This window comes from Monopterus albus, unplaced genomic scaffold, assembly GCF_001952655.1.
Source record: "Monopterus albus unplaced genomic scaffold, M_albus_1.0 scaffold260.1, whole genome shotgun sequence".
Classification (NCBI taxonomy): Eukaryota; Metazoa; Chordata; class Actinopteri; order Synbranchiformes; family Synbranchidae; genus Monopterus; species Monopterus albus.
In genome coordinates this window covers 1,018,516-1,035,145 of record NW_018128140.1, presented here as the reverse complement: position 1 = coordinate 1,035,145, position 16,630 = coordinate 1,018,516, and the positions used below count along the sequence as shown (strand labels likewise).

Here is a 16,630-nt window from a genome sequence, read left to right as displayed (position 1 = left end):
AGCTGCAAGGCTTGCTTATCGGGTGACGTCACGGTTCGACAGCCCAGAAAGGATTAATATTGTATAGCAATGCTTGGTTCGGGGTCTTTCTGCTTCCGGGCTGCTTTTGGCAGGCTGGGGGTTGGAAGATCTCTGGACTTGAAGTGTGAATTCTTGCCTGTGACTTTTTGAATAAACCAGCACGGATATATTTTTTATATACTCAAGTGGTCTGGGTCTGAGTCGTCCCTCTGAGTTCCTGGTTTGAAAGAACCGGATGAGGCTTTATAATGGTTTTCAGCCTTTAAGGGGGAATGTATTGAGTTGTGCAACAAGTAGTCTTTTTTTAATCTTATGTTCTGTGGTGGGTTACGGTCCAGGGGCAGAGGGGTGGAGGTAGTGAGCAGTGTTCAGCATCCTCACAGCCTGGTGAATGAAGCTGTTTGTAAGTCTGGTGGAGTGGGCCTGAAGACTCCGATACCTTCTCCCTGAAGGCAGGAGTCTGAAGTGAGAGTGTGCGGGGTGGGAGGTGTCATCAGCAATGCTGATGGCTCTGCGGGTGAGGCAGGTGTTGAAGATGTCCGTAAGGGAAGGCAGAGGGGCACAGATGATCTTGTTGGCTGTTTTCACCATGGGTTACAGGGTCCTTCTGCAGTTGGCAGTATGGGCTCCATACCACACAGTGATGCAGCCAATGATGATGCTCTCAATGGTACCCCGGTAGAAGGAGCACATGATGGGGGGTGGGGCGCTGGCTCTCCTCAGTTTGTGGAGGAAGTAGAGGCGTGTTTGAGCTTTCCTGGCCAGTGTTGTGGTGGTGTTGGTCCAGGAGAGGTCCTCAGAGATGTGCACTCCCAGGAACTTGGTACTGCTCACTCTCTCCACTACAGCACCGTCAATGGTCAGTGGTGGATGCTTTAGAGGTTTTCTCCTGAAGTCCACAACAATCTCTTTAGTCTTCCCCACACTGAGGAAGAGGTTGTTGTCCTTACACCACTGTTCCAGTTGGCACACCTCACTCCTGTAGTTGGCCTCATCATTGGTAATGAAGCCAACTACAGTCGTGTCATCTGCAAACTTGACAATATGGTTGGTGCTGTAGGTTGGCACACAGTCGTGGGTCAGCAGTGTGAAGAGCAATGGGCTGAGTACACACCCCTGCGGAGCCCCTGTGCTCAGCGTGATGGTCTTGGAGATGTTGCTGCCTGCTGTGACCGGGGGTGGGGGAATGGTCTTCTGTGCTGGTGTGTTGTTCTGTGTTTCAAAGCGGCCAAAGAAATCACTGAGGCTGTGTCCAGATATTTTCTTGCTGTATTGGCGTTTTGCCTCCCTGACAAGGACAAGGATTTCTTTTCCACGTTATTGATACATTTTTCCCCCCTTTAAAGCCACCAGTTCAGGTGGATGATACCAGAAGTGCTCCTTTTTACTTCAGTTTGTTTGTTTGCTCTATAATAATGATGATAATAATAATAATACTACAGATTACTGTTGTTTGCGTCACAACGCGACCAAACTTCACGTTACGTTTAATGTGACGTCACCAGGTTGCGCCAGCAAGATCGCTACGCAGTTGCTAGCTTGATAGGATTTGTTTGTTTTCATGGCAGAGTTGTAATAGACAAGTTTAATGAACCACTTGTAGGTCGGCAGGACAGAATCCAGAACTAGGAATGAACGCCGTGTGATTTGGATCAGGCTGCAGTTCGACTCCATATCGCTGTTTACTCGTTATACAGTTTAGAGATCTTTGAGCAGCGAGTGGCGCTAACAGCATGCTAACAGATAGCATCATTAGCTCAACCTAGCTATACTCTTTCAGGCTCATAATTTCGTGTGTTTGATTTTATTTATCTGATGGAGCATCCAGGAGCAGGATGGGGTGCGCTGCCGAGCGGAGGGAACGTCCCGGCCTTCCTCAACAAACTATGGATCCTAGTGGAGGACCCGGACACCGACCCGCTCATCTGTTGGAGCCCGGTATTCATTTAGTCAAAAAAAAGATCTGTCGGCTAACAGTTAGCAAACAGAGTGTAATTTGGCCAGGGGTTAACGATGAAGACAGCTCGTGGTTAAACTCTGTTGGGTTGAACAGGTTAACTCTCTGTGACGTACATTAGCTGAGCTAACGTGCTAATGTTAGCAGCGATAATGAGATCAGCGGTCAGACAGCTGCTGTAAGATTGTTTAATTTAAACAGTGTTTAACATCAGATCAGACCGCAGACAAAACCCCAGTCCATCAGCTGTTGGTTTGCCAGTGAAGAGGAACAGCTGTTTAACATCAGTTTGCTACAGAACAGTTATGGCTCAGTATCTGTGGATCACCGAGATCAGGGTTAAACTTGCTATTTTAGAGGACTACGTTACATTGAGACTCTGGTCAGAATATTAGAACACCATGGAATATAATGCAGCCCGGTACACTACCATCACAGAACAGAATTAACAGCCAGAAGAGAACATTACAGATGACAGAACAGGAGATGCTCTGGACTGTGTTAAGGCTGTATAGGTGTACCTAATAAAATGTGTGTGTGTGTTTCTGTGCAGAGTCTGATGAACCTTTAACCTTGTGAGTCTGGATCAGACAGACCACATGCACTGCTTTAACACTGAGTCCCTGATAATTTACACATGTAATCATATTTAGTAGAACCCCCTAACCCTGTGTCACCGCTACTCCACTGACATGAAGGCTCTCTCTTAACCAATAAAAATTACATTATCACATAGAGACAGACCACAGACTACCAACAGTGTGTCTGTTTGATACTCACCCCTCATCATAGTCTGGTTCAATCCAGGAGGCATATTACCTCTCAGCTATCAGCCTGTAAACTGATCTGCAGTTAGCTGCTGCCTCTGGGAGCTCCAGTTTAACTAAGCCACATTCAGCCGGTTAAACTGAGACATGCTGATTGTGGACCACATGTGGGCCAGGCTGAAGATCTGACTTCTGCTGAAGTTTGTGTTTGTTGTTAACAGCTGTTTATCTGTGTGTTGTTTTTCAGAGTGGAACCAGCTTCCATGTGTTTGATCAGGGTCGGTTCTCTAAGGAGGTCCTACCAAAGTTCTTCAAACACAACAACATGGCCAGCTTCATCAGACAGCTCAACATGTGTGAGTATAAACAACACCTGTTAATAATGATTTGTCCTAGGTCAGCAGGATTTTACCTTCATCCACATCACAGTAAAGAGGTTAACTCAAAAGGAGTGAGATAGGAAATTAAACAAGCTCCAGTCTGGACCTCTAACAGTTTAACTGAACACTGACTGTTTGAATGATGATGTCAAATCTGCTGTGAATCAACTTCTCTACAGATGGATTCCGTAAGGTGGTACACATTGAGCAGGGCGGTTTGGTGAAACCTGAGAGAGACGACACAGAATTCCAACATCCGTTCTTCATCAGAGGACAGGAACACCTGCTGGAGAACATCAAACGAAAAGTCACTACTGTATGAAACTGTAACACACCTGTACACAGTGAGAACACCCATAAATACCTGAATATACCTGTATACACTTACATACACAGCATACCTGTAAATACACCTGTCCTGTGGGTGGTCAACATGGTAACGGGGCGAATGCGGATCAGTGGGTAGAGCGGTCGTCTCCTAACCAGAGGGTTGGAGGTTCGAATCACGGTGCCTTTAGTCCACATGTTGAAGTGTCCTTGGGCAAGACACTGAACCCCCAAGTTGCCCCCGATGGTTAGAGCCATCAGTGTGAGTTGGTGCTGCAGATGGCTGCCTCGGTTCTGTACTGGAAACAAATTCCTTATGCGTGTAACATACTTGGCCAAATAAAGGTAATTATCATTATTATTAACAACAGTCTGTTTGTGATTGGTCCAGGTGCCTGGAGTGCGTCAGGAGGAAGTGAAGATTTCTGCAGATGAAGTGAACAAGATCCTGAACGATGTCCAGTTGATGAAGGGAAAACAGGAGACAATTGACTCCAGGATCATTGCCATGAAACAGTAAGGCCAGATCCAGATCCAGAACCAGGTCAGACCAGGTCAAGCCAGGTCAGGGGCTTTCTTTGTAAAACTGTAGGATCTAAAACAAACATTTGTGTGTTCACAAAGACAAACAGACCAGAACCTTTGAACATCTTCTGGTAGTCCAGCAGGTAGTCCAGTAGACAGCAGGTCTCCTGACTATTAACCCTGTGTGTTTTAGTGAGAACGAGGCACTGTGGAGGGAGATGGCACTCCTGAGGCAGAAACACGCTCAGCAGCAGAAAGTCGTCAACAAGGTAAACACCACTTGTACACACTTGCATAGGGTTCAGAGTCTGTTAGCAAAATCCTAACAGCTGTGCTGTCTCCACAGTAGCATTTTAGCTTACCTTCTTCTCTCTCTCTGCAGTTGATCCATTTCCTGGTGTCTCTCATCCAAACCAACAGGATCATGGGAGTCAAGAGGAAGATGCAAGTTTACTGCAACTACTACTGCAGATACTACACTGTTGACTACTAATGATTACTACAAATAGTATACACTTAACTAGAAAACTGCAAATATTGCATACTATTATACACAATGCACTACAAATACTACAGAGTGTACAGTTTTAGTCTAGAGTTCACAGTACTACACAGTTGAAGGCACAGATATCTGTAGGGTTATTCCACTGATGATTTGAATCATTAAACTTTGTGAAACATTTCTCATTAAAGCCAGATATTTCCAGTTTTAAGAGTTTTAGCTTCACTGTGAAATGTAGTGAGTTTACAGAATAGCTTTTTTTATTTTGGAGTACCATTTCCTGCTTCTGCTACCTTGCATCCTTTCTGGACTTCAGGTATAAAAATAGTGTAATGACCCTTTAAAGGACTTGAACATGTAGCTGATAGTCCAAATCTCTCTCTGCAGTCCTCTGATGCTCAATGACTCCAGCTCCGCCCACTCCGTGCCTAAATACAGTCGGCAATTCTCTTTAGAGCACATGCAGGTAACCTGACACCGACTTGTCTGAAGTCTCCTATATGTTTGCTCCTACCTAGAGGGAGAATGATGTCATCATTTACTACAGAGTTTATCCTGAGTTGTTACTTCATACAGATGCAGTCTGTCTAATTCAGGTCAGGAACATGTTAACGACCTGCTGCAGACCTATGTATGCAATAATTGCTCATGTTTCCACTGTCACTGTAGTTAATTCACAAACTGTCATCTCTCATGTTATTGATTGTATTGATTAGTCTGAGCTGATTGCATCCTGATGTCCAAAGTCAATTCTGCTTGTATTTTGGTAACTCCGTTGTGTCGATTCTCTGCTGAAGTTACACTAACTCAACCTGTTAGAAGAAATTTTACAACTGAGGATGTTTAACTCATGCTGTGTTTTAGGACATTTACAGAAATCTGTTGTTGTTGTGTAAACAGAAAGAACCTGATCACTGCTCATCAATAGATCATCAATAGTTGATGTTAAATCTCCGTGTTTGCCTCTTCAGGCTGCAGCCAGTCTGTTCTCCGCTGACCCTCCAGTGACATCTGGACCAATCATCTCGGACATCACAGAGGTGGCTACACCCACTGCTGAGGATGAGGCTGGTGACTGGGTGGACGCAGGGTCAGGACCAGTCAGAGCATGTCTTCTGTTATCAGTAGCTGATTGATCCATCAGCAGTCACTAATGCTGTAATCTCATGACAGAGACAGCCAGTCAGTCAGCATCAAAGAGGAGCCTTCCAGTCCTGAAGTGGAGGTGTGTCCCGTTCTAGAGAGTGGAGCTACATCTGTAGACACGCCCTTCTCCCCCACCACCTTCATCAACTCCATCCTACAGGATGAGACGCAGCCAGCTCCCGACACCTCCACCACCAACCCTATACCAGGTATCAGCTGACAGGAAGCCTGGTTGTTGTATAGAGGTTTCTTTGGTTGGCAAAAAGACTGATTACCTCTGTGACCTGTCTGTCACTTCTTTAGCCAGTCCCATTGTTGTGATGAGCCCTGCCTCTACTGAGTCCCTCTCTGAAGCCCCAACCAGCCAATCACTTGCCTCTGTTCCCACTGCCCCCAGCCCTGCCACACATCAGCAGAAATGTCAGACCATTGCCTGTATCGACAGGTAAGTCTATAACGTGTTTCACATCAGTCAGGGTGGCTGCAGGTGTATTTTGTTCTACCTGCTAATAGCTACCTTGCAGCAGCTTACAACTATCCTGGCCCCTGTCCCTGCTGCCCTGACACCTGCTAATGCCCTACTCTGTGTTGAACTGGTCATTTACCTGGCCCTTGTTGTAGTAGCTGTTGTGTTTCTCGATGTGTAATTAAGCATATAAATGTAACCTACCTGTATTTTTACCTCAGTTCTAAGTTTTTAGTTCTTTTGAAGGTCAGGTGTGTCATTAAAACCCCTGTGCTTCCCTCAGACCCCGCCCCCCTCCCTCTGCAGGTGGACTCTCACCTGATGTTTGGCGCTTCATATCAACACAAGCTGACAAGTGAATCATTGAATCTATAAACAATAAACATTTTAATATGAGTCAGTTTTTAAAGTAAGACTCTGGTGATTTCTGTTTTCCTTCTTGTCTTCAAGTAAAGTCAAACCAGGATTGGAAGTGTTCTGCTCTCTAGGACTGTGTACATTGTGAGGTGTTTTAAAAGATTTAGATCTTCAGTAGGAACCAGTAAGATCCAGACAGGAAGTCAAAGTGCTATTGTTGGTTTGTTGACAAGAAGAAAAACACCAGAGTGATGCTGTAATGCTACATCATGTCTGTCTGTTGCAGGTCTGAACTGTCCGACCACGTCGACAGTATTGACAGCGGTCTTGAAACCCTTCAGAGCATCCTCAACACACAAACATTCACCTTCGATACGTCCCCGCTCTTTGAGGTCAGTCTGATGGTGTTTTTATATGAATGTTAATGAACATGTTCGCAGTGAACAAACATTGCAGTGAACAGGTGTCAGGCATATGATATTCACAGCGCATGTGTGTGTTTATATTAACTGTCTGTGTAGTTTTTCAGTTCCTCTGGTTCCTGTGGAGACTTTGACCTCGAAAGTTTGGACACTGTGAGTTCAACTACACATGCTCTTACTTTGCGTTCATTTGTTTCTGAACATCCGGTCTCTGTTATTTTCAAAATAAAATCAGCTATTTGTTGACCACATATGCATGTACAAGTGTATAAATTCTTACATTCGGGTGTAATAAGGTACACTTTGATGTATACAACAACCTGTTGGTTTGTTGTTGTCACACCTGTCTGACTGTGATGTCACTGTTTCCTCTTAGCTGCTGTCTGAAGAAGCTCCTAAAGGAAATGATGAAAGCACCAACACTGGGAACACGGGTAATTTACAGAGCAGCCTTTTTATATCTGTGTTTGTGGAGACACTCTTTGACATAATGCATCCCCTAACCCTCACCTAAACCTGAACCCTAAATCTTGGTCTCAACTCTCAAACATCCCCTCAAAGGTGCGAGGACTGGCCAACATGTCCTCAATTCCATGGTATAAAGTTTAAACTGGCCTTCACACTGACATGCAAGTGTACACCTGTCAGTGTTTTCTGTTGACCTGTTGACATGCTGTTTCTCTGCCGCTTTCTGATTGGTTCAGGGAAGCAGCTGGTGCAGTACACAGCCACACCTGTCCTAATGTCTGAACCAATCAGCTTGGGAGAGAGCGGGGCTGACCTGCCGTCCCTGCTGGAGCTGGAAACGGAGCCTTTTTTCGACTCGGACCAGCCCGCTGATGACCCGGCCGCCGCCCTGCTGAGCCACACCAACCCGGACTCTGACCTTTGACATCATCAGGAATGTGATGACTCATCAATAACCATAGCGACACGACAGTTTGAGCGAAGACTCGGCTGCAACAGTAGATGATAAAATCAATCTGTAGATCAGTCACTAGGTCAAAGGTCATGGTTTAATAAGCAGATATTATTTATTGACATTACTACTTTATATACCTGTGTTTTCTTCTACTATTTTATTTTAGCTTTTGGTTCTTCTGTGCTGCTTCAATGACAGCGTTTGTTTGATGCACACTGTAAAAGAAAAGCTGGACCAGGGTCATGTCTGTAGCTGCCGTTCCAGTCAGAAACAGCTCTGATGTCAGTGTAGATGACAGAGGTGGACAGGTGAGGCAAGATCATGTGCCCAGGTGTTCTTTCTGTTTTGCATGTTGAAGTTTATGGTTGTCATCATTTTCACGAGTAAAATGTAAATATAATGAAGAGATTCAGAATATTTTTGGAAAAGCTTATTATAAATGAGTGTTTAACTTCTTCCCCCAAAACATCTGTTACTGTTGGCACAGCATGGCACCAGGCAGCATCAGCTGGATCAATATGAGCTCTGATAATCCGATCAGGTGTCATTCATGAAGCAATTGATCCAAAAATAAATAGTTTGTGTTATTATATGTTTCTGTTATTTCTGTTACATAAACATGAATCTGAGAGCTGTGGATGGAGCTAGTTAGTACTTTGTCAAATCTGCATCATGGTGAAAACACACTCCTCACTGGTGCCTAAAACCCAGTGGAAATATACAATAAATCATTCTGCCTAATCTAACACAATCTAATCTGCCTAGAATCTAAAACAGATTGTGAATTAAAGATTCAGCATGGGATTAATTTGCTGTGGAGTTTAGTAAATATGCAAATTAGAGCCAACAAGGCCCTGGCTATCAGAATCACCTCTGGCACAACAATTGTACACAGAGAGCTTTACATTTAGTAAGAACAGCTCTATGAAAACAGATCTCTGTGAGCAGATGCTGATAGTATAACTGAATCTGACGCAGCAGATAGTTGAATAAGTATCTTAAAATCTGACCGGGGTGTGTGCAGAAATGGAGCTGCAGCACACTGGAGGTTTAAAATCACTTCAGGTCACCAGATGCAACTATAACTCGGACATGTGGGCTGCTGTTTCCTGTTCCGGCGGTAATTGTACTCACTTCCTGTTTTCTGTGCCGTCACCGTGTTGTGCTTGCTACCAGATTGTTTAAGGATTAAGCTCACTATTTTCTAGGTTTCTCTGATTTTTTGAGTTGACGACATGTGTCTGTACTAGGTCGCACCTGTGTTACATAGGTTTTTGCTATTTACCAAATTTAACTTGCTACTTTAGATCAGCTAGCTAAGCTAGTAACTTAGTTGAGAGCAATGGCTTCCGTCTCTTCCTGGCCTTTCTCTTGCTCGGAGTGTTGTATGTTCACTGTGCCAGTGTCAGTGCATGTTCTTTTAGCGATAATGGTACTTGTAATAAATGTCAGATGCTAGCAGCATTGGAGGTGAGACTCAACGAGTTGGAAGCGCCACATGTTGTCATTCAGCCTCTGGTCGCCTAGGTGGTGCCCAGAAAACCACGTGGGTTTCATAGGCAACTGGAAAACATTTTAGGGAAAACCTGTTCTGCTTAGCAGAGACGGCATCATCCCACTTTGGATGGTGCGGCTCTCATATCTAGAAATCTGGACGAGTTTATTTTACAACCTGAATTATGACAACCCAGAGTTGAGTCCATGAGGCAGCACAGTCTTACACACCTCTCTGTATCTCTTTACAGCTGCTACCCATCCAACACTCCCAGTACCCCACAGAGACTGTGTCTGCCACAGACCAACTAAATTAAATCAATCAAAAATCACCTCAAGAGGACTTATTCATAAGAACCTAAATAAAATTAAGACACTGGTCATCCTGGATAACCGGTAACACAAAGCTGGTTATGAACTGGTTCTGTTCAGTCTAGGTTTTCCTGTTAGTCTACAGAAGATGCTGAGTTGTTAAATGGAAGCGACGTCAAGCCATGAATGAAATACTGAATATCCGTTCAGTTGATTTCAGTACTTCAGTTATTAGTGTCCTCATGTTATTCTGAGCTGCAGCAATGGAGCCTGTAAAAACTTTGACACAGTCAGGAATTCAGTCGGGAATCAAATAATCTTTGTGCTTTTAAAATCTAGTGTAAATTATCATTTAGGCTGTAGCCCCTCTCAGTTTGTTAGAAACTTAAACCACAGCAACCCATGAAAACCTGAAACAGCACAACCATACGACTGCTCTATAGAAATATGTTTATTATTGATCACATCAGTGTAGACTATCCCTCTCAGGATTCAGTAGGAATGAGTCCTCAGCTTTTCCAGTCCTCTGATAGGTCAGTGCTCGGCTTAGGGTTAAACTTAACCCTGTTGACAAGTTCTGATCCCAATTCTTTGAAGTTAACCTGCTTCGGAGCTGCTTAGCTGTGCAGCATCTGTTACCACGGTGATTTAGCCTGTTTAAAAGTGAGCCATCTTTGTGGTACTGCAAAACGTAAGCTATGACAGGAAAAGCTGGATAAGCCACTGATCTTGCTTCATGGTACCGGTACCTGGTGATGGTAATGGTGTCATCATTAATATTATTGACAAATTGATCTGATTTCCTATTGAAAAAATACATCAACGGTTTGATGTTCAAAGTAGACAAAAATATTTATTGCAGAATATTAAAAGTACATATTACAACCCTGACAGTGAAGATGAAGTCACATCCTGTATAGTGTCATCAAGTCAAAACCAAGCATTTGTCGAGAATCAGGTTTATTTTTACACTTTATTTTACTTACACTCAGGTGATTCTAAAACAAATGTCTGTTTAAGAAATCATTTTAAATATATAAAAACCAAAACACCAACAAGCTGCAGCTCTCAGTGGGTGGGCCCTACAGCTAGTGGGAGGGGTTGGTTGTTTTGGTCCATGCTGATTGGTCGGTACACTGGAATTGGTAGCGCAAGACTTGAACTCGTGGCTTTATGTGGAAGTCAGCAGGTATCCTCCAGTTCCACATTTTCTGCACCTGAGACATCAAAACACAAAATATTTCATTTTGGTTTTAACTTTTCAAACTTAAGTTTTTTTGTTTGTTTGTTTTTTACTGATACTCAAAATATGGCATGAAGTATTGATCTGGCTGCCTGTACTGTAAGTGAATATATGTACCTATATAAGGTGAAAAAACAGCAAAAATATAACAAGATCTGCTTTGTTGTTTTGTTCTCTGGGTGGGGAAACCCATACAACATCTCACGGGTGTGATGTTGTATGGGTGTTCATTAATTACTGCAGCTGGATCCTTTGACTTTTCAGCTGTAATTTTCAAGTGTAATTTTCTGGTTTCACAAAGTTGGCTCTCTTTTAACCAGGTAGATCACCATGGTAGCTGGTGCTGCACAGCTAACATGAGCCAGTCAACTCAGAGGATCAGCAGCCTGACCGCTGACCAATCTGATCACTGGAAACACTAAGTCAGCATTCCTACAGGAGCCTAACAAATGTCAAATCATTTTTCTTTTCACACTCTATATGTTTCTGTGATTTAAAAACAGTTTACCTCCAAATAACTACAGAACGATGATTAAAACTGCATTTAAATAGTTCATCTTTCAAAGTCATTTGTGACAGATGTATTTACTGTTATTCTGTCTGCTCAGAATAACATGAGGAAACTGTGATGATCACTGGAAATAAAAACTAAACCTGGTTCTCTTTAATACACACATACTAATTAATTATAAATAAAAATAATGACCTCAGCAGGCTTACTTTTCTCTCTGTTATATCTGCATCTTAGGTTCAAACATTTGCTCATCAGAAAAAAAGAGCAAAAATGCTCATTCAATAAGAGCTGTGCATTAATCCCCACAGGTATGCCTGCATTGGATGTACCTGATGGACAGTACATCCAGTTTTTCAGTTTTTGCAGCTTCTTATTCTATATCTGTTATACACTTATGTTCACAGTTGGTAGGTTGTTAAAGTTTTCTGTTGCTTTGAACAAATTTACCTGCAGTGTCGCCCTTTAATCTCATATGAAGTGTATTCATTGCTCTGTTAGAAATTAATAAATCAGTCAGATAATTATTAGACTTTAATGTGTTATTAATGCAGTTTAGTAAGATTCAAAGTCTGCTCTAGTCTACTGTGTTTCAAGGTTAGCAGTAAGCCATGACACCAATTGTTTTCTTGTATTAATCTTGTGTTAGATTTAGGTCTGAACGATTGTTTTAGTTACACACCACGTAACAACAACACACACACACACATGGAATTCTTCATTTTGTTATGACTAGGTAATACGCAGCTGCTCCAAGCCTGTGGAGCTCTAGATAAGAGATGGAGTCTGCTGGATGGACTTCATCTGTGTAAGGGGTTAGCCCAGAACTTATAAATGTAGCCAACATTATGCCATTGCTTCTAATTCACAACTCTGCCTCGCTCACATGGGCACTCTCATTTTAAAAACAATCTCAACATCACAGAACTGGCTGAAACCAGCTTCATGGTTATCTGAGATAACTCAGTGAAGCCACAGAGAGACTAAGTTGAACTGGCTTCCTGGTCCAGCTCTGTGCTATGACTGAAGTTTACAATAAGGTGGGAGTCCTTGTCGCTTATTACTGAGCTTGAACAAGGGTTTATTTTACCCCGTTCAGTTTGGATGAGGCATAGAAATGTTTTAACAAACATTCACATAACATTACTAAATGTACCAAATGTGCAGTGGTATTTGTCCAGTGCTGCTGTAAAGATTATTACACTGACTAATCTGTGTGCTTACGAACCTTCAGGACCCTGACCAGATGGGTTGTACTGTTCAGTGACCGAACCTGCGGAGAACAAACAGAACCAAGAAAAGAGAGCGAACAAGCCTTCAGCACCTGATCTCAGGTAAGATGAAGAGTAGTTAACCCTAACCATTAAAGCAACAATACGTAAGTTGGCGCTCTGTCTCCCGCTACAGTTGCTTTGTTACATTTGTTTACAAGTTGAAGCTGTTACTGAATCAGAAAAGAAAACGTCAGAAACCAAAGAATGGTAAAGTAATATGGGACTTTATACAAATATGACTCTGCAAAGGTTTATTTAATGTGATCGCTCAGAATAACACCAGGGATATTTTAGTTTTACTGAAATACTGCTGGTATATTCAGATAGTTTGCTAAGCATTTGAATGTGGATGTGTGTAATGGAATGACACGTTGGTGACACAATATGGGTTCATACTGCACAAAATATACATTGGGGAGAGTAATTTATCATAAGGTATAGTTGAGATAGGTTTGTTAGGCTGTGAACTTCTAAGGCTTATTTTGCATGACAGTGGCAAAGAGTGACCAAACTTTCTGGCTTAAGCTGAATTTATTTATTTATTGGAGGACAGAGGTAGATGACTTTATTCATCTGGAAAAAAAACGGCAAATCTTCGTGAGATGAGGAATGACTTCGATAGGATTAAAACCTACACTGAAGTGTTTCATAAATCACATCAGCAGGGTTGGACACTGCTGTGGTGGTGTTTTCACATTAGCAGATAACTTTAGGACAATAGCCATTAACAGCTGGTGACCCTGTCAGGGTTATTTTTAGCACTTGTCAGTGAGTGAAAGCCAGGCTCATATTTACTCCTCTCTGGTTTCTTGCCATCTTTTTCTCTTCTTCCTGGCTGTGGCTGGGCTCTGGTGGTGCATACTCCGTAGTGCTAGGTGTGTACTTTAGTTTGCATCTTGTTGCAGTGCTTGTCCACAATCACAGTAGGTGATTGTAGTAAGTTATTATGTCCAAACGTGCAGTAACAGACAACCTGGGTGCACAGTGGAAATAGCAGAGATGCTGTTCACCTAGTTCGGACTCAGTCTAGGATTAAAATTATTTTAAAACTGTAAATTTATGTATTGTTGCTTTAATGAGACTAGTTACCACCAACCAGAAGCTTTAAAATCACCTGATCCTAAACTCTGATCCACTCCAACCAGAACCTCTCAGCACTGATGAGCTTCATACTGGATACAGTGGGTTTTTCTCTTTCTTTTTTTTTTTTTTTTTTTTTTTTTTTTTACTCTTTTGACCTAAACCTTGATACTGTGGTCCAATTCTGGACTGGTTTTAAACTGCTTTGTAAACAGATTTTAAACTGTTTTCAGTCTGGTTTCCTGTGTTGAACATGTGTAAAACTTACCAGCTGTCTGTGTGTGGTCTGTCACAGCTGGATGACCTGAAACAAATGCACATTAACACACATCTTTACAGTAGAAGAAGAATTGACTGTCATACACTTGAACTAAACTCCTCTTCTGCTCCTGTGTGAGTAGATGTAACTTACTGGAGTCGAGTGGACCTCCTGTTGGGTTTGCTGAAGCTACAGACACACAAACTACACATCTGAGCTTTGACCTTTTGACTTGCAAAAATCATTCACTGTCAGCCATGTTGGAGGGCAGGGCTTACCTGTCCCTGTCAAGTCTGTTGCCATGGTAACCAGGTCTGTGTGGGAATAAACACCTGAAACTGAACCAAAAACATCCAGTAACAGGGAGACAGACAGGTGAGTGGACAGGTACTGTATGTGCCAGACAAATATACCTGAGTTCAGTGTCGTTTTAAAGCTGTCTGCAGACTCTGTTTGGAGGACGACAGGAGACGACTCTGTAACACATGATCATGTAACAGGAAGAAAGTCCCTGAAGGTGAATTAATGAGACTCAACGCTGTTTCTGAAAACAGAGTGCACCACATCCAGACTCCTGTACTACGGAATGAAGTGGGGAGTCCTGAGGACAGACGACTCAGTGTGGTTCTGCTGGACACAAGTGCACCTTAAGATGCTGTGACAAAATAATCCGACCAGACCTTTTCAGGTAAGTGTAGTGAAGTGCACACTTGTTATCCAATGTGTCTTATACTAGAAAATAAAACTAAACTTAGTGTAGAACACTTATCTAGTTACATATCGTGATGTGTCCTTATGTATGTACATGTAAGGACCCCCCAGGTATGCAGAGAATTCTACAAGCATTAAGGAATATTTCTTCAGACAAACTGTCAGCAACAATTATTTATATACATCAAGATGCTACAGGCAGGGCTAGCAGTAAATCAATAAAGGGCTTGTTTGTGGCGACAAAGGGCGGATATTGTCTGACTGGTCCCTCAGGAGCGGGGATGAGAGCTGCTGAGAGTGCTGACCGATCTCCTCTGGCCCCGTGTGAATTTGGCTGCAGACTTTGAACTGGGACACGACTTGGGCTGAGACTCGTGTTTCACAAGAACAAAAAAGAAAAAGTCTTTAGTGTTGGGGTTTAATCTGTGGTTGCCACAGCAACAGGTCTTACCTGTGATGTCATGGCCCAGTCCAACACCTGAAGCTGGGACCAATCAAAGCTCGGAGTCAGGTTTCTATCAGTGATCAGTACTGTTAATCAACCTATTGATTTATGTATCAATTCTTGTCACCTGTAAGGGTAATGTGACGACCAGTCACCAACTCCGCTCCACCTGTGACATAATCATTAGGGTTAGTTAATCACTAAGTCACTAATTAACTAATTAGTTAGTGACTAATAATCCATCAGATCAATAACACTGGCTGCTGTTGTACCTGTGAATTCAGTCTGGAGGGCGTGAGTCTGAAGAAAAACCAGCTGATCAGTCACTGCAGAAACACAAGCAGCAGGGAAAGTACAGATCAGATCTGAGACCCTGACCCTCAGACAGCCCCTGAGACGCTGGGGGAGCCCTGAGGCTCTGACCCCAATATAGTCCTGAGAACCTGAACCTGGTGCAACCTTGTCTGATCCCTTGCTGGCTCCTCAGTTTTTATGGTAGGAATGTGACCTGCTGTACATAGGCAAAGCGCAGTAACTACACATTTGGTCGAAATTGAGGAAAGACTGGAAATTGACTCTGTGACATCTGCTTTGTGACTAAGTGTCCTGATTCAGTTCAGTTTCAGATAAAATTAACAATGATTAAAATTATAGTACAACTGGTCCGGTGACACCGAGAACCCATTAAAGCTAGGGTTTGATGATGTCATCAGTGACTAGTTGGCGTTGACTTGACTTCCATAACAAAAATGTTGACTCTAAAAACTCATGCAACCCCTAGTACTGTGCTTTACCTTCGCAATACCCATGTACTTGGTTAAGGTCATCCCAAAGCAGAGTACAGTATCTGCATTTTTTAGGGTCATGGATCACATCAGTGGTTTCTATACATGAAAATTTCCTCCTAAGAAGAAAATGTGTGAATGCATTATCACTAATCTACCTACAACATACTTGTCATACAGTCCAAAAACTTTACATGTGTTTTTCTCAGTTTCATTGTTTGTGTAGTTACTGCTCTTTGCCTTTGTAGAGCAGTGTATATACAGTGGGTACGGAAAGTATTCAGACCCCCTTAAATTTTTCACTCTTTGTTATATTGCAGCCATATGCTAAAATCATTTAAGTTCATTTTTTTCCTCATTAATGTACACACAGCACCCCATATTGACAGAAAAACACAGAATTTTTGACATTTTTGCAGATTTATTAAAAAAGAAAAACTGAAATATCACATGGTCATAAGTATTCAGACCCTTTGCTCAGTATTTAGTAGAAGCACCCTGTTGAGCTAATACAGCCATGAGTCTTTTTGGGAATGATGCAACAAGTTTTCACACCTGCATTTGGGGATCCTCTGCCATTCCTCCTTGCAGATCCTCTCCAGTGCTGTCAGGTTGGATGGTAAACGTTGGTGGACAGCCATTTTCAGGTCTCTCCAGAGATGCTCAATGGGGTTTAAGTCAGGGCTCTGGCTGGGCCATTCAAGAACAGTCAAGGAGTTGTTGT

General features: G+C 42.6%; 2 protein-coding genes across 4 annotated transcripts in view; one reads left to right on the top strand and one right to left on the bottom strand.

Moving 5' to 3' along the window:
* The first annotated feature begins 1,508 nt into the window (after positions 1-1,508).
* Positions 1,509-8,324, top strand: hsf1 (heat shock transcription factor 1). Of its 3 annotated transcripts, XM_020621471.1 has the most exons (16): positions 1,509-1,959; positions 2,993-3,101; positions 3,305-3,441; positions 3,844-3,968; positions 4,171-4,246; positions 4,360-4,421; positions 4,867-4,945; positions 5,451-5,569; positions 5,653-5,834; positions 5,929-6,070; positions 6,375-6,446; positions 6,735-6,840; positions 6,970-7,023; positions 7,247-7,304; positions 7,432-7,466; positions 7,575-7,697. In XM_020621471.1, the coding sequence occupies exons 1-16, from the start codon at positions 1,837-1,839 to the stop codon at positions 7,611-7,613; spliced, it is 1,518 nt and encodes a 505-aa protein (XP_020477127.1). In that variant the 5' UTR covers positions 1,509-1,836; the 3' UTR covers positions 7,614-7,697. The 3 variants fall into 3 exon arrangements, with proteins under 3 accessions (XP_020477127.1, XP_020477126.1, XP_020477125.1); XM_020621469.1 differs by lacking the exon at positions 7,432-7,466 and having other exon boundaries at positions 1,512-1,959; positions 7,575-8,324; XM_020621470.1 differs by lacking the exons at positions 6,375-6,446; positions 7,432-7,466 and having other exon boundaries at positions 1,511-1,959; positions 7,575-8,324.
* A 2,302-nt stretch (positions 8,325-10,626) lies between these two features.
* Positions 10,627-16,630, bottom strand: part of LOC109972579 (uncharacterized) — a 14,593-nt gene continuing 8,589 nt past the window's right edge. Inside the window, exons 7-15 of the mRNA XM_020621534.1 lie at positions 15,394-15,447; positions 15,249-15,290; positions 15,128-15,160; positions 14,379-14,441; positions 14,244-14,303; positions 14,119-14,154; positions 13,975-14,010; positions 12,581-12,625; positions 10,627-10,815 (exon numbers count right to left, since the gene is read on the bottom strand). Coding sequence (XP_020477190.1) covers positions 10,781-10,815; positions 12,581-12,625; positions 13,975-14,010; positions 14,119-14,154; positions 14,244-14,303; positions 14,379-14,441; positions 15,128-15,160; positions 15,249-15,290; positions 15,394-15,447 — 404 coding nt within the window. The 3' untranslated portion in view covers positions 10,627-10,780. The remainder of the gene's footprint in view (positions 10,816-12,580; positions 12,626-13,974; positions 14,011-14,118; positions 14,155-14,243; positions 14,304-14,378; positions 14,442-15,127; positions 15,161-15,248; positions 15,291-15,393; positions 15,448-16,630) is intronic.